Raw genomic sequence first — 26,111 nt, forward strand, 5'->3', positions numbered from 1 at the left:
CAAAAAAATGCTTATCAAATTTCAATCTCCTTTAGAGCTAGAAAAATATCCTTGTAGCCGAGGACAATGACATTTTTACAATAAAATATGATATATGTATCGGTATATGAATGTATCGATTTTTTTAAGAAAACTTTACTTTTTTTTAACGCGATACCATCAAAATACAACCAAATAGAAGAGGGAAGGATTTTATTACTTCTGCCAATGCCACCAGGTAGCGTTGGACAGCTTTGGCGCGGTTTAGAATGCCCTCTTTTGACAGTTACTGGTACTTCACTCTACCCTATTAAGTTTACCCTGATAAAATTATTTGGGAAAGTTAATCGTAAAGGTTAGAAGTCGGAAAGCGAACCACGCGCGCAGTTCACGCTACTTTGGCGATGGAAAGGCCACAATTTTATTTTAAGGGATTTGATTTTGCTTTGGATGTTTTTAGAAACATCTTAGCGTGTATAAAGGAATGTTTAATTATTGAGTTACCATTATTAATACTACTTTCGTTAGTAATATTGCGTTTCTTGTATAAATCGTACAACATTATAAAGGTTAGTATACCGTTTTCATATCACTTCTTTAAGGCCCTATAACCCTCGTCTACATACGAGGAACTTGATACTTAAGCTACTTAATTGGCTACTAGTTTTAATTTTTTTGGAACGCGAGGGGTAAGACAGTCTCAGATAATCTGTACACCGAGTTCGTGCATTTAGCACTGTTAAAGGTACATATTTTCAAGAGTTTACGAGTTCCATTTATCACTGTCAAAGGTATGGCAGTGTACACCGAGTTTGCAGAGTGCCTTAATTACCCCTCGTTGGGACGTTGATGACGAAAAAGACGCGTTTTTTCTCGCATAATTCAAAATACGTTCCGATTCAATAATTTGTCATTATTTCGGGGAAGCAAGTGTAGGTTTTAATTATGAAAACGATTTAAATTTTAATACGCCTTGACCTCTAACAAAAATTATTAACATACAGCGCCAAAAAACCTTAATTGGTGAAACGAAGCCCTTTCTGAGTAAAGCATAAAAACTGTATAAAAATGGGTGAGTTGGAAAATGGTATGGCGGATCATATATGGAAAGCAAGATAAAATGAGTATCCTAGCTGAGCCTGTGATCAATTTTAATGATCCTGAAATTTTTTATAGAGAGAAACTATTTTAAAAGAAATTCATAGAAGGGGTTTACATTAATGATATCGATCAGATCTAAAATAGTTTTAGGTGATAACGATGTTTATAGGACCTTATATATCACGATCTCAGGACAGTTATAGGCTCGCGACTACGGAATAAGTGAAAAAGAACATTTCTTAAAAAAACCAACATGTAAACTACAGACCTAATCATAATATTATATTTTTTTTCACATAAGTATGTCCAAGATTGTATTTATTTATACTCAGGGAGAATGAATATGTCGAGATTATTTTTAGCGTTTCTCCAATTCTACCCGTTGGGGGCCCCGGTATGCTCCTCCGCTTTAATAAAATCAAATAATACTGCAATCTCATTGGTTCTTAGAAATTACGTTTTTCGACGCGATTAACGCTGCTGCGAGGACGCAAAAAATAAGACCGCCTCCGGTTCCCCCCCCCCCCTTAGCGTGACGGGGTTAGGGCCCCAACGTGTCCGTCGATAGTCTCGATAATTTTTAATTTAGTTTATTACTCGAAGATCTATTTGATCCGAGTTTCGCGTTTTTTGTTTGCTCGAAGACCTATTGGTACGAGTTATTAGTAAGTTTTTAGCTATATTATCCCTTTTAAATATGGACTAATCTACTTTTTCGCATATTTTATCATCGATAAATTCATTCTCCCTGAGTATAAATAAATACATTCTTGGTATGTCACTTCTCTATCATTTTAAATAAATATCAGACATTTTTTGTGGACTTCTGTTTATTGCCGATTTTGTTTAAAGTCGGGCGTAATGAAGACCTTTATGAGATATGAAATTTCCCTAAAGGAGACGTTGCTCTCTATCTTAAGCGTATTAGCAGGCTGACTAGACCAGCTTTCAGTCGTAAATTAGAAAAAATGGTTTGAATGCAGCACGCTTTTGATATTAGACCACTCCTGCGTTGGGTTTTCAAGTTCCCTGAACTTCTCTCCCCACTCCTTAAAGGGGTTTTTCCACCGAGCTCTTCGGATTCCCCGTTCCTTAAACACTTGTTGAGATAACGGTTATAGCACGAGCAGTGGCGTCGGAACGAGGGGGTACAGGGGAACATTGTACCCCCTTGAAATTGGATAAGGGCGCCAAATTGTTTTAGAAGGGGTGCAAAAACCCTGCCGATGAGGGGGGTGCCAAATTTAGCATCCAAAACGTTCCTACGCATGATTAAGAGTCCCCCATCCAGAACTCCTTTGTAATTTTCGTTGATAGTTAACTAGTCAAAATATTTTATTTAATTATTTCAATTTAATTAAATAAATCAATTATTTAAATATAATTATTGAATGAATTATTTACAATTAAATATTACAGACTATACAGGGTGTTAACTAAGAAACGATACAAGGCCAATAACTCTAAATATTTTAGCTAGGAATTTCCAACTTTCAGGACACATAGAACATGCACGGGGTCCCTTGACAAAGGAAATTTTCATGACCTTGAACTATGTCTTCAAGGTCACTGAAAATTCATCTCGAGAACCATTAGAGATACAAAGTTGGTTCCTTATTTGACCATAAAAAAGTCGAAAGAATTTAGAAAAAAACCTGAAGGTCGTGATGAAAATACTGGACCAGAGACCAGGTTGAAGGGCTAATAACTCAAATAACACTCATCCTAGAGTATCAAAATTTGCTAGACATACTCATCTAGTAGGGTTCAATTAAGGTCATTCTAAGTTTATCTCAAAAACCAATGGATTTAGAGAAATGGTTCCATTTTTTTAACCAATGGAGATCAAATTGGAACCGGTTGTATGATAAACAATGAGCTAGGACATCGTGTTCGTGAAGAAAAGTTTCCGGGTGGAGGTCAGACGCCATGAATGCTTTGAGTGTTTTCTTATAGTGTAGTTTCCATTACTGATAAATTTATCAATTATTTCGAAGTAAGTGATTCTCATCCACTCAATTAGGGTATTTGCTTCTAATGCTCCGCTTTCAGTAGTCGAAGTAGTTAGCTGCTAAGAGCCGGTAACCAGTGCCGCATTATCCATAAGACTGACTAAGCTTAAACCTAGGGGCACACGCGTCACAATGCGGAGGGGGATGTTGAAGGGTTGAGGGGCCCAAAGAAGCTCGAAGCCTAGGGACCCTGTCATGGTCTAAAACGGCACTGCCGGGACCAGAACATGGCAGATTCTTCCAACTTTCAGTTTCATTCCAAGTTAAGTCCAACCGTTCAGACCTTCTTACACCGAAGCTAGCTACTGTAACTGGAGCTTCACAAATAGCAACAGTTTCCGTTAATACGACTTAAGATAATTTGTATAATCTAACACTTTATCTAAGACCACAATTTAAGTCAAGTTGCTGAAGCTATTTCATTGGGTACCATACACGCGACATTCAGCGGCTTCCTCGGGTTATCCGTTTTCAACCATATTCTGCAATGCTATAATTATGGAATCAAACCTATTTCTATAAAAATGAAGACCTTTTTTTTCTCGATCCACCACCTAGTGTCGCGTGATATGAAAATTATATCATAACCCTGATCTTTCTGAGAGTCTTCAAAAAAGTCACATCAAATCACTGAATTGCTTTGAAAGTTTTAGATACATTGCCGCTCCTAAGGAGTGACCAATTTTGAAATACGGGACTTCAAACGATAGCGGGTGTCCCTCCAACGATGTAAACAAGTCCCCAAAATAAAATTTTGAAGGAAGGGGTGGGCCCAGAGGGATAATTTTTAACAAATAATGTATTTTCTAAAAAATAATTTAGATCACACAAGGCTTAGGAATGCCCAACGGTCTTTTATGCGTTAGTTTAAATATTAAAACTTTTACAATTAATTCATTATTATGGGAAAGTACTGCTGTTATATTGATTGTAGAAGTGATTCAAGATTTCACAAGAATATAAATTTTTATCCAGTACCTAAACCCGGAAAGATTAATGCTAAGTTAGAGCTCACCCAAAAATGGATTTTTAGTATTAAAGGGATCCCTCACTCACAACAGGGGAAGGCATAGGGGTCACAAAAAAACTTCTTTTGAAGCACACTGCAAGTCTGGATTTTACGTTAACCCTATGCCTCCCCCTGTTGTGAGTGATGGATCCCTTAAACCGCAACTCCATTACCGCATCAACTTTAAAAAAACATCATTATGTTTGCAATTTTCATTTCATTGATAAACTAGGCCCATATCCATATCCACCTCTAAAACCAATTGAGGCTATTGATGAGCGACCAGTTTTTTTTAATTTGAAGTAAACAAAAATGGAAATACAGGTGTAATTATGCTCTTGATAAACAACCGACTTTAAAAATATTTCATCTTCCATTTTAAGTTTATAACGTTATCAAAAACTGTATAAAACATTCCGATCAACATCCTAAAAGCTTGCTAGTCGCGATCTGTGTTGTCGGTCAAGGTCAAATAGGAAAAAAATAATATAGTTCCAAATTCCCCTCAATGGTGGCAGCATTTAACGAGAGTCCGATGTAAAAAAAAACGTTCCGAGCTATAGTTTTCATATTTCCCCAACAGGAACCCCTTCTCTCCTCCAAGATACAATAGTGTGATACAGTAGCGTAGCTAGGATTTTGTTTCGGGGGGGGGGGGGCACACAATTGAAAAAAAAGTAAAAAAATAAAAATATTTGTACGTACGACCATACGTTTCGGGGGGGCATGTGCCCCCTGTGCCCCCCCCCTTGGCTACGCCACTGGTGTGATAAGCCTCGGTACCAACACTAGCACATACTACATACCCATTGGCTGGCTGAAGTCACATGGACCGACGTCACGCGCGAAATTTTCGCTTGGGCGTAAAAAAATCTAGGTGGATTTGATCGGCACTAGAAGCGTGTCCAATCTATTTTCACAAGCGCACACTCCAAGCGCAAAATACAAGCATTCTTGAAAACAGAAGCGATTGCAGCGTGAGCGCGAGCTTTAAACTATTTCTAGCTCAAGCCAAATTTTTTCAAGCTACAAGCGTCCATGAAAACCCGGCTTAAGCTTGCATGTCCCTTGATATAAATCAATAGGTGTCGTGCTAGATAGCAACCGAGTTTTCAACATATGAAATAGCATAGATCCATAATTCTACGAGGGGCTGATACGGAAGCGAAAACTAGCAGACAACGCGTATTTCATATATGCGCTACGTTATACTAGGACGTCTCAAAACCCGGAGCCGGCATTCTCGACAAAGACTTGAGCGGAGCGTGGGCGCTACGATAATCGTGAATTATTAGTCCAATCTTTTTTATAATTTATAATAAGTCCACTCTTTATTAAAAGTGGAAAAAAAATAGAAAAATAATACGGTAAAGAATACGGGCGAAAAGCAAAACTCGCTAACTTTCAATGCGAGAAAGAATACCGAAAAATAATACGGTAAAGAATACGGGCGAAAAGCAAAACTCGCTCACTTTCAATGCGCGAAGGAATACGGAAAAATAATACGGTAAAAAATATTTGTTGGCCCGAGACTAATTAGCGGCTGCGGGAGGGCGAAAACGAAGAGGGACAACCGGAACGGGTTCAATGAAATGAAATTACTTTTATTAAAAATTAAAAAAAGTATACTGCCTTTACAATAAAAGGTTGCAAAACACACAGGGTACCAAATCAATCAAAAATGACATCGTTAACAGAAAGTTTTTTTTGTTGTTTAAAAAAAATTAATAATCAATATATTTAAAAATATACCTAAAAAAATTAGTGCGCCGAATACATATGAAAGTTCAACCGCGAAATTGAGTCACGTATAACTGTTATAGCAATATCGGTTAGTATAGTTGTTTGAAGCCCAAAGCGACGAACAAAGTCCGCGAAGAATTTTGTTATCGTACCACGGGAACCAACATACAAGCCAATGGTCTCCCATTCTTTTATGTCTGGGTACTTTTCGCTAAAGTATTCGTGCGTTGTATCCATGTACAACTTCTTTTCGTTGTCCACACGGGTCGCTTGGTCCGCGTATTGTTCGAACCGAATTGTTGGGTCCAAAATATAGCCATGCGGCACTTTAGGAAATGTCTGCGAGGGATCGCAGGGTAACACCTTACTAGTTTTATCGAGAACCACAAGATCAGCGCGTTTGTTCATATTACTAGAGTAATCGACACAATATACTTCCTTAAGAACTTCGTATCCCGCTTCTTTAAGACCGGTCTCTAGTTTATTCACCACGTTGCTATGTCTTAAAATTACCATATCGTTGGTACGCGGACAGTCCTGTAGAACATGACATAGGGTTTCTTTCTCCATGCAGTTTGGAAATCTGCACGAGGTTGTTCCATCGGACCGTCCTTTCGTACCGAGAGCGAGGGGGGAGGAAACTGGGGGTCGGTCGTCTACCGCGAATTTCCTTCTCTCTTCTCCGTCTCGTTCTGAGTCCCTTTCTCTTCTCCCCCAAGTGCGACACACACACATACCCCCACACCCCCCCCAAACACACACACACACAGCCAACTTTCCCATTGAAGTCACTACAATGAGAGCTCCACTCACTCGCTTCGCTCGTTCGCTCCGCTCAATTATATCTATCCACAAAAAGTAAAATAAAGAAATAGCACGTGACTTCAACTCTATGTTTTGTTAGTGTTTTGCTACCGATAAAGCAAATGCGTTTCAATCTTGGCTGTAAAATTTTAAAAAATAACATCAATTCCAATTATAAGTCGGAAAAAGTCAACTCATTTATGGGAAAACAATGACAATCAATGGCGTAGACAAGGGGGGGGTTTCCGGGACGAGACGCCCCTTGGGCCTACCCTTGACTGTACTATATTTCCACCCCCTTCTCGACCCTTCCCTTAACATTCACATACTTCGACCCCTTGACGAATTTCTGGCTACGCCACTGATGACAATGGCCAGTTAATCTTTTAATTAAGAAAGTATCTTGGTTTTGATAATATAAGAAACATTTAGGCTTCGTGGGCTTGATGTAAATAATGTAAAGTTGTGAAACTGACATACAGTTTGTCAGTTACAAGAATGTGATGAGTATCTAAATGTAAGAAATTATTATTATTATAATTTTATTTGTGCCTGATGGCTTGGCCCTTCAATTCCAGATTTTGGTGTTTGTCTAATTTGTGTAGCCTAACTTGGCAGTATAAACGAATAGTTTTTACCTATCCGAGGGTACTATGTAACCTAGGAGGGGTTTTACAATCACCGTGTCTGTGTGTCTGTCTGTCTGTCTGTCTGTCAGGGTGTCTGTGTGTGTGTCCTGCGAACGCGTACGCATTTGTGTAGCAAAGTGTAATCATTGCGTACGCATTATCTCGAAATTCGCGTTCGCAATTGCTTGGAATTAGGAAAGGTTGGCAAAACCACCGTGTGACGGTGAGCGTTAATGTATAAATTTGCGGTTGGGTTGGGTTTTGTTGTTGCTTTTCGTTAACGCTCACCGTCGCGGCAGTTTTAACTCAGTTTGATTGGATATTTTTTTGTAATGTTTATGTGTTGGGTGGGAATGTTGAGTCTGTGTTATGACGGTTGTGTTTGTGTTTTGTATGTATGTATGTATGCGCGTTTTTTCTCCAATTTCTTCTTATTCTTGACCTTTGGGACGGATCGAGTGCTGAGTGTTATGGCAACCTCTCAACATCCAATGGCAGGGTTTCCACCAATTGTTCACGATATTCGTCTTAGTGGTTTTTTCTGTCTTATATTTGTATCTACTATTTTTTAAGTTAATTTCCTTTTACCCGCAAAATCGTCCAGTCTTAGAGGAACCTTTAAGCGCGTAAGTCATGCCCAAAAGCTTATCCGGTTTCATTATAATAACGTGAAAAATCGTACTTGTGAATGGTAAGGTGTTGCGCTTCTTGATATTATATTTTCTATTGCTTGATGTATTTGAACTAATTTATTGCTTGACTGCGTTATATATATATATATATATCGAGTTGTATACATCGTGCGGTTACACTTATGTTGGTCTGGTTTTTAACTGGGTCGTCATTACTTCGTAATTTATTTTAAACGTTTTCTCGGCTGATTAAGATGTTTAATTTGAAATAAAATGAGCGTTAAAGATGCGGCAAGTATTTCGTAAGCGCGAAAAATACAAATACCCTCTGTAGATATTTCTTTCATTAAAATTGGCTTCGTATTATATTTAACTGGTAAACTTGTACCGTAAATAGGGTTAAATTCAATTGTGCATTGTTTTAGTACGTCTAACTCACTGTTGTAATTACTTAATTTATAATATTCTGAATAAATTATACTCGGTTGTTTCGTCTCAATTATTTTAATTATTATTAAAATTTTATACCGGGCGGGATTGAACCTGGATTACGTTTTTAGTAAATAACTCTGAATTGCGGAGATCTATCTTTAAGGGTCATCTCGAAAAATTAATACCGCTGGGGACGATTCTTCCGAGGAGAGGTATATTTTGACTTGCCAACTTGTTTGAATTAAAGTTATACGATGATGATGAATGCCAACCTCGGCATCAAACATATGTTCATGAATGTAAGGAAAAATATCCATGCCAACTATCTCGCGTAGAACGGAAAGTTCAATTGTCCAAAAGATATTATTGCTTAGCATGGCATGTTATAAGAGTCGAAATAATGTACTGCTGAAGAGTCCTCGCAAACTGAAGGAAAGATTGACAAGGGAGCATCTGAAGGTTGAGAGCTTAACTCCGCTGATTGTTCATTCAACTACTAAAATCTTTTGTTCCATATTCATCGCAAAACCAGTTGTTAGTAAGGCAAAAATACGCGTTTTGCGATTGTTTGATAAGTCTCCTCAACTTCGTTTACTAAATTATCATTTCTAGTTCTACCGTAACATTTCTGAATAACGTGCAAATTTGATAGTGAAATTCCTATCTTTTAAAACGTTCATAAAGTGGAATGTGCCTTCGTTTGCCCCATTAGGATCTTGACCCTTCAAAGACTTGATAATATTCCGCTTCATAATAGTTAAACCATTCTTAGACATACTCGTAAAGATCCGTGATCAAAATTGGAAGATAGTGTGAGACTTGTTTCTTCTGGTGTTTTAACTTGCTGTAATTTCTTTACGTAAAATAATAAATTGTTATTTCAATACCTAATCAATTATTTGGTATTTTATAAAAACCGGTTGGAATTGCTGCCTTTATAAGGCACCGTTTTCCATTTCTAACTTTTTTGTCACTTTCTGTAAAGTTATCACTACAAATTACAGTTCTATAGATAGACTCTGGTTTTCATAGCTTATAGAATGTATCCATTTATCAAATAGTTTGGGTGGGGATAGAGGAAAACTATTATAGTTTAAATTAATAATAAGGTTACATATAATAATACAAATATTATATCCTATCGACGAAATGACAGTTTTGCAACATAAAGAGTAGTTTCGCCACTGATTAATTTTACAACTTTTACCTATAGAGCTCTGACACTAGGCGGAGTCTTAAAAAAACTTAAGTGTGACGTCAATTTAAAAACAAGCTTTGGATGGCAAACAGTTTTGGCGGCGAATAGAGCTTAGCGTAATAGTGCTTAGTTCTTATATTATTTTAAGTAAATAATCAGTTTAAAACAACCTAAAAATGGTAAATTTTGGCGCTGTGTACGGGTGTTCGATGCGGGGAAATCGAGACGGAAACAAAGTACTATAATATCGCTTTTCATCATTTAATGAAAGAGTAAAAACCAAAGGCATAGTGAAACTTCCAAAAGTAAGAATACAAAGGTGGATAAACGCTTTAAGAAGGAAAGATCTCCCTAAAGAAAAAAATTAAAAACTCAAGGATATGTTCTCTTCATTTTGTTACAGGTCAGTTTAATATTAAAAGTTCACTTTAAAATTTGAGTACAAGATGTTAATTTGACAAATACTTATTACAAGAACCCCTGCGAAGCTGCTAGACGATCGAAATCAGGACTGGGTTCCAAGTCTAAATTTCGGCTATTTGAATGTCACGTCTTCGGGAACATCGACGAATCCGAATCGTCACGTCTTCGGGAACATCGACGAATCCGAATCGTCACGTCTTCGGGAACATCGACGAATCCGAATCGTCACGTCTTCGGGAACATCGACGAATCCGAATCGTCACGTCTTCGGGAACATCGACGAATCCGAATCGTCATGTCTTCGGGAACATCGACGAATCCGAATCGTCGGAACTCTGCTCTCCCTGATTCGAGTATACACTTCTCAGGATCGAACTTGACATCTCGAGTTCGGATGAGGTCATTTAGATCTTTCGTGCCAGACTTGGAGGTCCACCATTTTCTCGTTCCTTGAACCCAGTGGCATGATATATGGAACTCGATGGCTGCTCCACAGTCATATCCATCCGGAACAGTGACTCGATTTTCGTAAATGCTTTTTCCCTGGATTTTCTCATATAGGCCGCAGGATGACGCAGTGGCTTGAAATTCCGAAGTGCCAAATGTTGTGGATAGTCTCGTGACGAACGGACTGTCTGATATTTAAACGTACGCGAATGTTACCCTAGCCGTCCGCTGTCATCTGAGCTTTGTTCCCAACTTGTAGAGTGGCTGGACTGTCGAACCTCCTGAACTGAATAAACTTCGTAGCGTCATTGGTGATGTGCTGCGTAGCTCGGGAGTCGAAATACAAGACAGTGTCTGCCGTGGTATGAGCAACCAGGCTATTTACCGCAAAAAGACCACTGCCGTTGTCGGCGAAAGTGTTGCTTCTGTTTTCTCCAGTTCTTAGATTGCCGGATGGTTTTTTCCCTCCATTGCAGTCCCTCGAGAGATGTCCAAACTTCTTGCATTTGAAACATCTCGGGCAATTTCCTCTTTAGTTATTGCCAGTGTTATTGACATTTCTTCTACCATCTCGACGGGCTAGAAGACCAAATGACTCTTCAAAGGCGTTTCCATCAGTGTGGAACGACCAATCAGTAGGCGCTCCAACTCAGCGACAGTCTGCTTTTCCTCGGGCAATGTGTCCCAGAGCATCCCAAACTTTCTTGAGGTAATGACTCGAAAATGTAGGCGATCAGGATACAGTCATCAAATGAAACGTTCTTATCAATCTTTGCTGTTTTTATCAATTGGGCGAGTAATTTCCGAAGCCGGTTGGACGACTTTTGCTCAAAGATTTCCAAGAGTTTATTTCCCTTGGTGTTTCACAATGAGCAATCATGTTCTGGACCTTCCGGAATAACGCTGACCAGATCACAGTACGGGCTGTACTGAACGCAACTTGGTATTTCTCTAGGGATGCAGAAAACGCCGCCTCTGTCTCATCGGTTCGTACTGGTTCCGTACGACTTCCTGTGACAATGCTGTAAACGCTTCCTATCGTCAAGACGTAAACGATAAACTGGCTTAATTTCTGCGAAGTTCTGCTGCTATAAAACTTCAACAATTAGTTCCTAATACAACAGACTCGCCTTCATCTTTCAGTTCAACCTTCTTTAATTATTGGAAACACTCATCCACTCGTATTTTTGAACATCAAAAATCCATGATGATATATTGCAAAGAGAAACTAGTCGAATCGATTCTAAACTTTTGACCCCTACAAAAAAAGTGGAAAAATCCAAAATTACAGTGACAGCAAAGAAGTCGTCGTTTAACTCGCTACGACGGAGTGACGTACTGACACAGTTCTAGTAGGAAATGCCAACTTGAAATAACCGAAGGCTGAGTTGACTTTTCATTGAAACTTTTTAAAATCAGATACACCATTATTAATATATTTATGTACCCTAAATTAACTAGTTTATAAGTAACACCTACTTTGCCTACGAAAAGGAAGTTGTTAGCATATTGCTTCGCTAAAATTTCCATTACAAACCACAAATGTAGAAATTGTGAGCTTCTAAGCTTTTATAAGCTATCAGTTGCTCCAGAGTATATGCACTTTTACTTAATATTAAATAGGTAAACAAATCCACGTATGTGATGGTAACGCATTATCGACCATTTTCGACTTTTTGAGTTTGAATGATCCTTATACTAATTTTAGAGCGCTGATTCTAAATTTGTTTTATTTTATCAGGTCTAGTTTCCGAGATGTGAAAAACGCATTAAAAACAAGTTTCGAAAATACTCCGCAGAAACATAGACGAAGAACGGCTAAACCCTGGGCACGCGACGTACCCCTCTCTCCGCTCAAAAATGTTAGTGCACTCGCGCTCCACCCTCCTCTTCCTCTCTTATCAATTTCCGGTTTCAAATATAAAACGTGTTCCATTGGGACAAAAAGGGCAACTCCAAAAAGGAGGCACGTCTTCCATTGGCACTGTTGCTCCCTCGCGGATTGATCCGAGCTGCCCCAACTCGAGGGACGGGGCAACCAAAAAAGAGCAATTTTTAAGCAAAGTGACTCCGAGAAAAATTCGTATTCCATTGGGAGGGCTGGAAGTCTAGTCCTCCGAGCACCTAGCGGAGTTCTCCGTGGTAGTGCGATGACGTAGAAGGCAAATCCGGATCACGCTCGGAGCAGTCCCAATGGAAAACGCCATTAGGCTTAGCAATTGGACTTGAATAAACGATGAATAAAAACGATAACGATCAATTTATTGATGAAATGTTTAATGGTGAGTACTATTAACATTTCTGTATTTCACTCTTCCTAACTGCCTTAATATTATATATTTTTTGTAATTTAGACTGTGATGGCTTTAGGCATTGTAAAGAAGTTAGGTGACAAAGGCCTATTTATCGAAAATCATGCGATTATAAAAAAAAAACATTTCTACAATCAACACAGGATAAATATAAAAACATACTTAAAATTATAAATCCACGATGTTGAATTGCTTTAGGGAAAACACACGGTAAATAGTCGATTATTTCTAATAATCTATTTACAAATAACACACAAATGCAAGACTGGTTCAAACTGACAGGATATAAGGCTCTCAAAACGGCGCGACTCACCTCGACCAAGGATAATAGCTAGAGTATACGAAATGGCGAAGCGAGCTCGTACCTCTCTCGTGAAAGGAGTCTCCCCCGACGGGTGGATGGGGTGGGTGGAAAAAGTGGGGATCGCATCCTGGTAAAACGCTAGCTGTCCTTGCTGTTTCCATCTAGAGGCTAAAATCTGCGACTCCTGGCGACAATAAACGGTGATTCGATCTAGGCTTAGGTCAAGTGGCGGGATAGCTTTAAAACTTTTAACTTCAAGCGCGATTTGATTTGAGCTTTGATTTAAATAGTTATTTTGTAAAATGGGAAAATACTGTGTGTTTAGTAAGTGTAAAATTTTTGCTGCGCCTTAGTATTTTTTTCAAAGCTTTTAACTTAAAATAATTGTGATCCCTATTTAGCTATTATACTTAATATCTCATTATTATAACTTGATACTCCAAACTAGTGTATATGATATTAATAAAAATCACTCAAAAACAACGTTTTTTCGTACACTATAGAACTCTTTAATTTGCCTTAAAAGAGGCGCGTGACATGTTTCGGCATTGGCGAATTACGCCGCCGTTTTCAAACGCGTACAAAATCGAGTTTTATAGTGTACGAAAAAACGTTGTTTTTGAGTGATTTTTATTAATATCTCATTATTAATAAAGAAAAGCGTGGTCCAAAGCCGTTGGCGGCAAAACTAAGGATATTTTCAAATATCCTTAGTAGAGAGGGCGCTACAAAGTGGTCTTACCAGGATCATACACATTTCCCCCTTTTTAGTACCCCCTTTTCTCCCAACTTGTGGGAGTAAAACTGTTACGGAAGGGGAGCGAAAATCGCGGGTTATTTCGTATCCTTGCCTCGACTATGACCCCGAGACTGGAAAAAAATGAGAGATAACGGCTACTGCGCAAACGCGAAATTTTGTTTATTTTGATAACGGCCACTAGAGGCGCCAGCGTCATGCACCAGCCAATTCCTAACAATTTTCATAATCTCTGTGGAAGGCGTAGGTCACGTGTCCAGGGTTTACCCGTTCTTCGTCTATGGCAGAAACGCATTAACGACCGTCGGAAATTTGCAGAAACGCATATTCTGTCATTATTAACCAATAAGCTTGGATGATTCAAGTAAACCTGGAGTGGTCGTCTCCCGTTTTAGGCCCGGCAGTAAAAACTCACGGACATAACAAGTATCGCCATCTATCGTAGAACCTTTACACTTTTAATCGGCTTTTCGTCCGCTAGTTTTTCTATTCGCGTATTTCTCGAAGGGTCCGTTACTTCGATGAATCGTGTACGAGATTCCGAATCAAGGAATCTGGAATCAAGATTCTTGATTTTGCTAAGATTCTAGATTCTAGCCAGCTTCCGTGATTCCGCCATGATTCCTTAATATTCCGTGATTCCACTCTTGATTCTTTGATTCTTATTTGATTCCGTTATTCTTGTTCGATTCCGTGATTCTTGTTTAGTTCCGTGATTATTGTTCGGCTACACACTTGTACAAGGTTCCTTGATTCATCTATTCGCAACCAAAACCAATCTAGCTGTTCGAATATTATAGAAGAGGCGGTGTGACTAGGCAAATGAGCAGTTATAAATTGTCTAGGTCAGTTTAAAATTAAATCGAAGGTGGTCAGTTGAGGGGTCAGTGGTTCACTGGCCCACTTAATAAAAGGGTCCCACTGGTGTTTGAAAAATCCAGCCCGAAAATCGAGTAGCAGGTGACTTTTCATTCCCTACGTCATAATTTCGCACAGGAAATTGTAATAATTCGAAGGCCAGTGTGGCCTTTAATTCCACTTGTTCTACGGATACACATTATGGATTAACTCAGGTATTTCAGGGCACGGAGTCGATGGCTAAGTTGATGGTCACTGCCACTCACTGGTTCACATTAAAAAGTTCCTTATTTCCCACCCTGTAAAGGGGCTCACTTTATTTAACGTCTGCTTGAGATTCAAACCTCGCCTTCAAAGTTCCAAATTTGAGCCAACGCCGAGAGTAGTGGCTCACTCCTGTAATCCCAAGCGTCCGGGAGGCAGAGTTTGTGGATGGCAGTGTGAGGACGACCACCAATCTCCCAACGGGTGGTCGGCATACTTCCGCCACTGGCCGTTACACATATCTCGCCCTGATTAATCAAATGGACGAGAGGACTGAACTGTCCCACACGTTACAATCGAATAAAAAATTCGAGCCAACCAAATGATAATCGGTTGTAATTCGCCTGAGAATACGATGAGCTAATACCGAGGCTAATACGCTCGGTAATACGAATACGATTCAACTTTAGCCACGTTCACACATACGCGATACGTCTAAAAAGGTTTCGAAGCTCTTCAAATCGTTTTCGACCATAACTGTGAACCTAGTTAAATAAGATATAAATTATCTCTGGTTAAATCGCTTAAATCTCTAAAAAACCGATTTCGGGCCTTAAAGCAAGTGTCGGCTCGACGCCAAGTAGCTCTTTTTTCATCAGACGTCGCCATCGTTGACACCAAAACAAGATAGTTAAGTGACATTTTGACCGAAAAGGCGATAATTATAGGTACACCTCGCGTTGATTGGATCGTTTGTAAATTGGTGAATAACATAAATTACCGCAATTATACGCGACCGAAACGGCTCTAGGTGGCGCTGCGGAGCGGAATTTATCTCGCCACCGCTTTTGTGTGTGACGTCTGCTATTATAGCTGAAATAGAGTCTTATTGAAGATTTAAGAGAATTCGGGGGAAAATGCGGAAATCTGGAAGCAAAGTTGGGCACTATCATATCTTTTGATTGTTTTGGTACTTGATATGATAGGGAATCAAATTTCATACTATGAAAATATAATTTTTGATAAGGATCTATCATCGATTTAAACTTCTAAATGATTTATTGAGTTGAAATCTCGGTAAAGGCTTTAGTTTTTTGATAGATTTGACGAAAATTTACCCGAAAATTTATAGATTTTCACTTGAAAGGAGTACTTATCCTAGTTTAAAAAATTACGTAAAAAATAATGCGACCTGCGTTTTTGGGATAAATATTGAAATTTTGAAACATGTTTTTCACGCCATCTCTTTCAAAATTTGATAGTTACGATATGAAAAGCTAAAGTTTTTATAGAAAAATTTATTCCTGTACTATAAAAATTTTAAAATTATCTTCTATAAATTTATTTGACGATTTTTGATAGTTTGATTTGAAAGATTTAATTTACCTTTAAAAAGAGTTGAAGCATGCAGAAAAGGCGAGAAAAGGGCAGATATTAAGGATGATGATGTGAACCATGCGACTGTTTTTTTTTTAACTTCAAAGCGTTTCCTCCCTCCTCAAAGTGGGGGGATGAAGGAAGAGAGGGGAGGCTTACACGGATTTCTTTATGTCTCGCTGCAAACGTGAAAAGGCCGTGAGGTGAGTCAACTGAGGGGGTATTATCACGTGACGGTTAAAGGCCAATGGGACGTTTCGAAAGTTCTATCGAAAGTTTTAGTTTTGGATTTGTTTTTGATTTATAGAATGTTTGCATCGCATTTTTACTTATTACCTGATTTACCTCATAATTATCGTTTTATTAACTGGAAGAGGCTGGGGCGGTACAATGTCAAACTCCATGTGAAAGCTATTGAGCCTATTGTGATATATATCTACTAAACAAAGCATTTGTGATTATCATTATTTCGCAAACGAGGAATTAAAATTGATTGTTTTGAAAAAAATTATTTAATTATTTCGCTGTATATTATTTTATTTGATAAAATTTTAAAAATAATAATATTGATTCGATAGGTTAATAAATAACATTTCATTGGTATGATTGATTTGATAGGCTAGATTATAACATTTCATTGATGAGTTTGATTTGATAGGATTACAAAAAAAATATTTTTATTGGGGGTATGATTTATAGCTTTTTATCTGTAAAAAAATTGATATGAGAGAAAAATTTATATGTGAGAAAAATTTATATGTAGAATGCAAAAAAAAAATATAATTGATAGTTACCAATAAGTCATTAAGGAAAAAATTGATACTGATACGATCGTAAATTTTCAACTACTAACTTTACGCGAGTAAATTTATATATAGACACAAAATCTCGGAAATTTTATTTATTCATTGAGAGTTTACCGCCATCTATTGAATCTAAATCGCAAAAAAATCTATTCTTTAAATATTTGAAATAAAAAAAAATGAGAGAAAATTGATAGCATCGCCATCTACTATATTTTGAGAGGAAAAAAATTTATCTGGAAAAGTGTGCTCAACTTTGTCTGGAAGTCGATGCTGCTCGGTGTTGCCTTCTAATAATAAAGCAAGTAACTCCAAAGGCAAAAATATATCTTTTAATAAGTTTCCGCTTAACGAGTCAGTTTTAAAACTATGGTTATCAGTAATTTTCCCGAATTCTAGTAAAAGGCCTACAAAGTGGTCTAAAGTTTGTAGTGATCATTTCAAAGAAGATGATTTTCACAAAAGAGCTTCAGGTTAGTTTTTATAATTTCATAAATGTATAAGTGATAATTTTAAAAATTATGATAAATATTTTTAGTAGATATGGGAGTTGCAATAAGAAGACTGAAACTGAATGCAGTACCAAGTTTAAAACTAGGAAAAAGCTGCAGTGAAACATGCGGTATCACTACCAGTAATCAACTACATGGTTTTGTCATTACTGATGGGATAATATCATTGTGCATTAATGAGACCATTAGTTCAACGTCTATTGACTCTAACAAGGCTATGGAGCTGGACTCGGACCTAACTATTGGTCTCAGTACAAATAAGAGCATTGACCTTAATATGAACAAGACTGTTGATCTTAAATCTAATGGAAATGAAATCACAGCATTGGAGCAGACCAAAAGTTTGGAATATAACATAAATAATATTTCCAGGGAGAAGTGTGATGAGGTAACTGAACTGAAATCTGTCAATAATCTCAACATAAAATACATGGAAAATGACATTCATTTGAAAGAATTGGCCACAAATCAGTCTATTGTTGAAACAGTTTTACGAAAGCAGAATAATACTTCAGTAAATGTTCACTCCACTGGTACTCAAACTTTAATAAAATCTTCACCTTGTAATCACCGCATATCAAGTAATGGTTTGAGTAATTCAGAGCTTTTTCCATTGATCGGAATATGCCAGAGCCTTTTTGAAAGTTTATCAACGGAAGTTCTTCTTGAAAATAACAGTAGTGTACCTGAAACCATAGTACCATGCAAAGAAAGAGTTCTTCTAACTCTAATGAAACTGAAACTTTCGTTGACGTACAAGGCATTAGCGTCACTTTTTAGAATATCATCAAGAAGTGTATCAACCTACTTTAAAAACACACTTTGTGCGATGTATGAGATATTGAAAAAATTTGTTGTTTGGCCAGAAAAAGACATGATTGTTCAAAATCTTCCAAATTGTTTTCGTGAGTTTCAAAATACACGTGTAGTGTTAGATTGTTTTGAAACACCCATGGAAAAGCCAAAGTCGTTACATGATAGAATGGCCACATATAGCCACTATAAGGGTACTCATACATTAAAGCTGCTAGTCGGTAATTCTCCCTCAGGTGCAATTACCCTTATTAGTGACCCATGGGGAGGCAAAGCCTCTGACAAATTGATAACCTTGGAAAGCAAGGTTATATATGAATGCGAGTCATTCATAGACGCGATAATGGTAGATAAAGGGTTCTATATAGAAGATGAGTGCTCTGAAAATGGTGTTACTCTTTTCCGGCCTCCATTTTTGAGAAAAAAGACAGTTTTCCAAAGCTGAGAGTTTACAAAATCAGAAAATTGCTTGCGCTAGAGTGCATGTAGAACGTGCCATACAACGAATAAAGCTGTTTAAGATATTAAATGACAGATTTGACCTAGACTTAGTACCTTACAGCAGTGAAATTGTAACAGTTGTTTGTGGATTAGTAAACTTATCTAAGCCAATATTGTCAGAAAAAAGATTTTCAGGTAAATAGTATTTTGTAATATATTATTTTTTTGAATGTACTTATACATGTATTTATAAAAAATAAAAATACAGAAGATATATTACTTTAAATGTTTGAAATGTTTTAAGTGCAGAATGGGTTACAGTAAAACAACTCGGTTACAGGCAATGCTTGAGATAAATAAATCTAGTAATATTCTTAGATCAGGGACGTTCACAAATAACACAATGTAGGAAGGGGATTGGTTTTTTTTCATATCACTTATGTAAAGTGATACGAAAAAAATTAAAATAGTTTAAGAAAAAGGAAATTTAAGAAAGTAACTTTAAATGCTTTATAAAATATTAATTTTCCCTGTAATTTAATTGTCTTAATAAGGTTAATGATGTAATTGCTATTTAGTGGGTCGTAAGTGATGTGGTTTTTAGAATTTTTACTAGGAAAAGAGGTGTCAAAGTTTATTAAATTTGTGAACGTCCCAAATTTAAAATACACATTTAGAAAAATTAGCATTCTCGTGTCATGCAGCTAGCATCAGTAGAAGGAAAGTGAGGGTCTGGCGCCGATCCCAGGTTCAGGTTTAGGTTCGGGATCGAGATCCGGGATTTAAGGGGTGAAATGGGGGTAAATTCATCGAAAAGTCAATGTATTTCTGATATTTCTCGCGACGATTTGTTTTTTCGTATATCAACATATTGTGTCCAGGCCAACTTGTTCATTTATCTACGCTTATCTCGAAAGATACTTGAACGTATATCTTATCAAGTTTTATCGTACGTAATAAGATAAAATGATGTAAAAATTGATAACCTAGGCGACGCGTACGCAGATTCCCCGGGGGACGCGGTTAATTTGAATTTAAGATTGTTTTGACGTCATGGAATATTCGTTGTTAAAGTAGAATGGAAATATTTTTAAACTTCATTTTAATATCATTGTAGTACGCTTGGCACTTGAACCTATCTCACGAGTATTTCTTAAAACGAATATCTCGATCGCGTTTTATCGTACGAAATAAGTTGAAGTTATGTAAGTTGTATGATACTTGATAACCTAGGCGGGAAGATAGTGTTCGCGCGCGCGTGCGCGGATTACCCGAGAGGCGCGGATTGCCCGGGGGCGCGGTTAATTTGAATTTAAAACATGGATTCCCTCTCCGAAATAATTCATGTAACCATAATTGGACCGCAAGTTTTTTTCTTTACTAAGTTACGTTTAAAAGAATCTTTTGTAACAATTCCAATATGTAAATATAGGTATAAGGATTGAAAAAAATACTTAAAGTAAGTGGTTTTACTGATAAACTCTAAAGGAATTTAACTTTAAAGGGTATCTTAGATAACTGTTTTTAATTTTATTCAAGTTGAAAACGTATTAAGAGTCCTTCAAAGTACTATAAAAGGATTTTATTAACGAACTAAATTCATATTTTCTTCAAACTATGAAATACTTACTAATACCTGAAAAATGGACTTTAGAGTGGATAATTAAGTATTTTTTCAATCCTTTTACCTATATTTACATATTGGAATTGTTACAAAAGGTTCTTTTAAACGTAACTTAGTACATTAATTTATTTTGGAAGTTCAAAACGTATTAAGAGCCCTTCAGAGTACTATAAAAGGATTTCATTTACAAACTAAATTAATATTTTCTTCAAACTTTCAATTCGTTATAATTTGAATTTAAATGAAAACATCATGGATTATAGGTGCGTAATCTACTATTAGACCGAACGGAGTAAAAAAATACTTAAAGTAAGTGGTTTTACTGATAAACTCTAAAGGAATTTTGGAATTTTCTAGAATAGCAAAGTAAAACTAAAATGTAAACCAAGTTTAAAACGAAACTAATAACTGGGAGAAAGGTTGAAGTAACTTTTTTGATTTTTCGTTTTTTAATTTTTGAGTTCCCTATATTATTATAAACTAAATTAAATATAATTTTTGAAAATTTGTGATAAAAGATCTGCTCCTTCGTGTTTTACATATATTTAAAAACTCGAGATTTTAATGAATTGTTTTCAAAGCATGAAAAATATAGCAGATCCTTTGATTTTAATTGTTGTTAGTAGTTACTTAAAAAAAAAGAAAAGTGGCTAGCTGACTTGGAGCTGGTGTAGTTAAATTTTAAAAATGTGTATTTTAAATTTTGTTTGTAAAAGTTTTTTTTGAAAAAGTTTAGTATTATAGTTTAAATTTATTAAATAAAATAAAATATAAATTATACATTTGGTTTAGTATTTTACTATTGCAAGTAAAAGTAACAGTAATTTCAATTACATTTTTAGTTTTTTTTTGACAAATATGCAAACTATTTAGTTATTTCAAAAACAAATACGTCGAATTATTTGGTATTCGAAATACTATTGGTTAGTTTTTATATCTTTAATTTTATTTTTCAGAACAATTTCTCTTTGTCTAGCTACTTCTAACTTTAATTTAGATGGCCTTAAAGCCAAGTATTTAACAAATTTTGTAACCAAGTAGATGGACATTTTAAACAATTTTTCAGTCATGTAGTCAAGGAAATGTTCAAATATACGTGTATTTGGTCATTTTGAGGGTCAAATAGCCCAGTATGGAACTGCCAGATGATAGTCAGACGTTGGTTACAAAATTTGTTAAATACTTGGCTTTAAGGCCATCTAAATTAAAGTTAGAAGTAGCTAGACAAAGAGAAATTGTTCTGAAAAATAAAATTAAAGATATAAAAACTAACCAATAGTATTTCGAATACCAAATAATTCGACGTATTTGTTTTTGAAATAACTAAATAGTTTGCATATTTGTCAAAAAAAAAACTAAAAATGTAATTGAAATTACTGTTACTTTTACTTGCAATAGTAAAATACTAAACCAAATGTATTATTTATATTTTATTTTATTTAATAAATTTAAACTATAATACTAAACTTTTTCAAAAAAAACTTTTACAAACAAAATTTAAAATACACATTTTTAAAATTTAACTACACCAGTAAAACCACTTACTTTAAGTATTTTTTTACTCCGTTCGGTCTAATAGTAGATTACGCACCTATAATCCATGATGTTTTCATTTAAATTCAAATTATAACGAATTGAAAGTTTGAAGAAAATATTAATTTAGTTTGTAAATGAAATCCTTTTATAGTACTCTGAAGGGCTCTTAATACGTTTTGAACTTCCAAAATAAATTAATGTACTAAGTTACGTTTAAAAGAACCTTTTGTAACAATTCCAATATGTAAATATAGGTAAAAGGATTGAAAAAATACTTAATTATCCACTCTAAAGTCCATTTTTCAGGTATTAGTAAGTATTTCATACAAACTAACTTCTAAGTTTGAAAAAAAAATGGATTATATAGTGAATAAAAAATCCTTTTAAAGTTCTTTGAAGGACTCTTTATACGTTTTGAACGTTTTGAACTTCTAAAATAAATTAATGTACTAAGTTACGTTTTAAAGAACCTTTTGTAACAATTCCAATATATATATATATAAAAATAACCGTGATAAATAGTAAAACCCACTTATTTTTCAATAAATACATTTCAGATACACAAATTAATTAAATAAAAGTATTTAAATAAGAATTGCTTCACTAAATTATGCATTTGTACTTTAAATAATACCTGAATTTGAAATTATATTAGAATAATTATATTGTTAAACTTCTTTCATTTTTAAAAATGTAGTAGAAAATGAAAGATATTTTAATTAAAACATTTCTTAATTTCTTTATTACCTAAAAATATTTACAATATTTACAAATTTTTATATTGTTTAACTTCTTTCATTTTTAAAAATGTAATTGCTTGACTTAAATAAAGCGTGAAAATTATTAGTTTCAAATGATATTTACAAATCTTATCAACACTAAGTCCATTTTTCAGGTATTAGTAAGTATTTCATACAAACTAACTTCTAAAATATGGATTTAGTTCGTAAATAAAATTCTTTTAAAGTACTTTGAAGGACTCTTTATACGTTTTGAACTTGAATAAAATTAAAAACAATAATCTAAGATACCCTTTAAAGTTAAATTCCTTTAGAGTTTATCAGTAAAACCACTTACTTTAAGTATTTTTTAATCCGTTCGGTCTAATAGTAGATTACGCACCTATAATCCATGATGTTTTCATTTAAATTCAAATTATAACGAATTGAAAGTTTGAAGAAAATATTAATTTAGTTTGTAAATAAAATCCTTTTATAGTACTCTGAAGGGCTCTTAATATGTTTTGAACTTCCGAAATAAATTAATGTACTAAGTTACGTTTAAAAGAACCTTTTGTAACAATTCCAATATGTAAATATAGGTATAAGGATTGAAAAAATACTTAATTATCCACTCTAAAGTCAATTTTTCAGGTATTAGAAAGTATTTCATACAAACTAACTTCTAAGTTTGAAAAAAAAAATATGGATTTAGTTCGTAAATAAAATCCTTTTAAAGTACTTTGAAGGACTCTGCATAATTTAATGTATCAGGTTTTGTATTTTTGTGTTTATTGATAATATAAATACCGATAAGATTATGCATCTAAATATTACATTTATGTATTGGTGAGCTTTAAAGGTACTCGAATCTTTTTAACTAAGAACCCTATGCAAATAATGTAACCATATTAATAGTTAATTAATAAATTATAAAAATAATAACGATTTCTATGTGTTAAGAAATATGTTTACTTTCTTCATATATTAAGCTATTTCAAATACCATAATGGGTTCAAGTACATACCATAAATATAATATAGCAATTAAAATTTTAATAACACATGATACTTTTAGTATTTTGTTTATTATTTTCCATTGCCGCCGTTAGATGTCACCAAAGCATCTATTAAAATAAATTTATCCCTTGTTAAAAAAACTCTTTGTTTTATAGATTTGAGGTTTGCTTTTAAACATCACTGTAATTAAAAAAGAAATATAAAAACATAGTGCAACTATTTTTTTTACCCGAGTGTAATACCTTGATATAGTTTTATTTTTAAACTATTTTTTTTATGTTATATAATTTCAAATTCAGGTATTGTTTAAAGAACAAATGCATAATTTAATGAAGCAATTAGTGTTCGGAATTGTTTATTCATTATCCACAAATTTTCCGATTTATTTAAAAAACGTTGGTAAAAAGAATATCATTTTAACTTATTTAATTGTGTTTTTACGCAACCAAGCATTTATTTGAATAAAAGTGGTATTTATTTAAATAATTGTTTGTTTTATTTAAAAAATAGGCTTATTCACTTTCGATTATTTAAACATTTAACAATTTTTATTTAACTATTGGTTATTTAAATAAATGTTATTTAAATATAGCCGAGCTTATTTTATTCATAGATAAAAGTTAATCGACTGTCGAACACTAGAAGCAATTCTAATTTAAAAACGTATATTTAAATAAATAGGAAAAAATGAACGATTCGATCGGAGGCATATCATTAATTTAACGTATTGAACGTAGAGTAAGAGGCTTTTGTAGTAATTACTACCTATATTTGCATTTCAGAAATCTATTTTAACATATTGAACGCCAAGAAAAGAGGCTTTTGTAGTATTTACTACCTATATTTGCATTTCAGAAATCTATTTTAACATATTGAACGCCAAGAAAAGAGGCTTTTGTAGTATATTTCATCCTATATTTACATATTGGAATGTAATTTAACGTATTGAAGGTAGAGTATAGAGATTTTGTAGTATTTACTACCTACACTTGCATTTCAGAAATCTATTTTAACATATTGAACGCCAAGAAAAGAGGCTTTTGTAGTATTTTTCCTCCTATATTTACATATTGGAATGTAATTTAACGTATTGAAGGTAGAGTATAGAGATTTTGTAGTATTTTACTACCTATATTGGCATTTCGGAAATATATTTTAACGTGACGAATGTAGAGTATAGAGATTGTTGTAGTATTTTTTTATGCTCTATACGTGAAGGATGTTGTAAGCTTAAATTCATAATGGTTAATGTGTAGTATTTTTCTACCTTTTTACATTTTATAGTATTTCTTTATCTATATTTGGGTATCGGAAATGTATTTTAACGTATCGAACGTAGAGTAATTTTTTTTTTTATATTTTCTGTATATATTTGCGTATCAGAGTTGTGTGCTGTCGTATTAAAAGTAGAAAAAGGAATTTTTCATAGTGTTATTCTACCTATTTACATATCGGAAATGTATTTATATTTTACCGTATTTAAAATATAGGTAATTGTTTTTATTGGCTTGACTTAAATAAAGCGTGAAAGTTATTAGTTTCAAAATGATATTTACAAATCTTATCCACACAAATTTAATTTAATTTTAATTTTAGTGTTTTATAGTATCTTTCTGACTATATTTGTGTATAAGAATTATATTTTACCGTATTTAAATAGTAAAAAAAGCGAATTGAAAGTTTGAAGAAAATATGAATTTAGTTCGTTAATAAAATCCTTTTATAGTACTTTGAAGGACTCTTAATACGTTTTCAACTTGAATAAAATTAAAAACAATAATCTAAGATACCCTTTAAAGTTAAATTCCTTTAGAGTTTATCAGTAAAACCACTTACTTTAAGTATTTTTTCAATCCTTATACCTATATTTACATATTGGAATTGTTACAAAAGGTTCTTTTAAACGTAACTTAGTAAAGAAAAAAACTTGCGGTCCAATTTTGGTTACATGAATTATTTCGGAGAGGGAATCCATGTTTTAAATTCAAATTAACCGCGCCCCCGGGCAATCCGCGCCTCTCGGGTAATCCGCGCACGCGCGCGCGAACACTATCTTTCCGCCTAGGTTATCAAGTATCATACAACTTACATAATTTCAACTTATTTCGTACGATAAAACGCGATCGAGATATTCGTTTTAAGAAATACTCGTGAGATAGGTTCAAGTGCCAAGCGTACTACAATGATATTAAAATGAAGTTTAAAAATATTTCTATTCTACTTTAACAACGAATATTCCATGACGTCAAAACAATCTTAAATTCAAATTAACCGCGTCCCCCGGGGAATCTGCGTACGCGTCGCCTAGGTTATCAATTTTTACATCATTTTATCTTATTACGTACGATAAAATTTGATAAGATATACGTTCAAGTATCTTTCGAGATAAGCGTAGATAAATGAACAAGTTGGCCTGGACACAA

General features: G+C 34.7%; 1 protein-coding gene across 2 annotated transcripts in view; it reads left to right on the forward strand.

The window, feature by feature from the left end:
* The first annotated feature begins 304 nt into the window (after positions 1-304).
* The window catches only part of LOC149945560 (cholesterol 7-desaturase nvd-like), a 62,737-nt gene continuing 36,930 nt past the window's right edge, over positions 305-26,111 (forward strand). For both annotated transcript variants that reach the window (XM_090175927.1, XM_090175930.1), the window contains exon 1: positions 305-548. In XM_090175927.1, coding sequence (XP_090032053.1) covers positions 384-548 — 165 coding nt within the window. In that variant the 5' untranslated portion in view covers positions 305-383. The remainder of the gene's footprint in view (positions 549-26,111) is intronic.

The sequence above is a fragment of the Leiobunum rupestre genome, chromosome 5, assembly GCF_980474605.1.
Source record: "Leiobunum rupestre chromosome 5, qqLeiRupe1.1.hap1, whole genome shotgun sequence".
Lineage (NCBI taxonomy): Eukaryota > Metazoa > Arthropoda > Arachnida > Opiliones > Sclerosomatidae > Leiobunum > Leiobunum rupestre.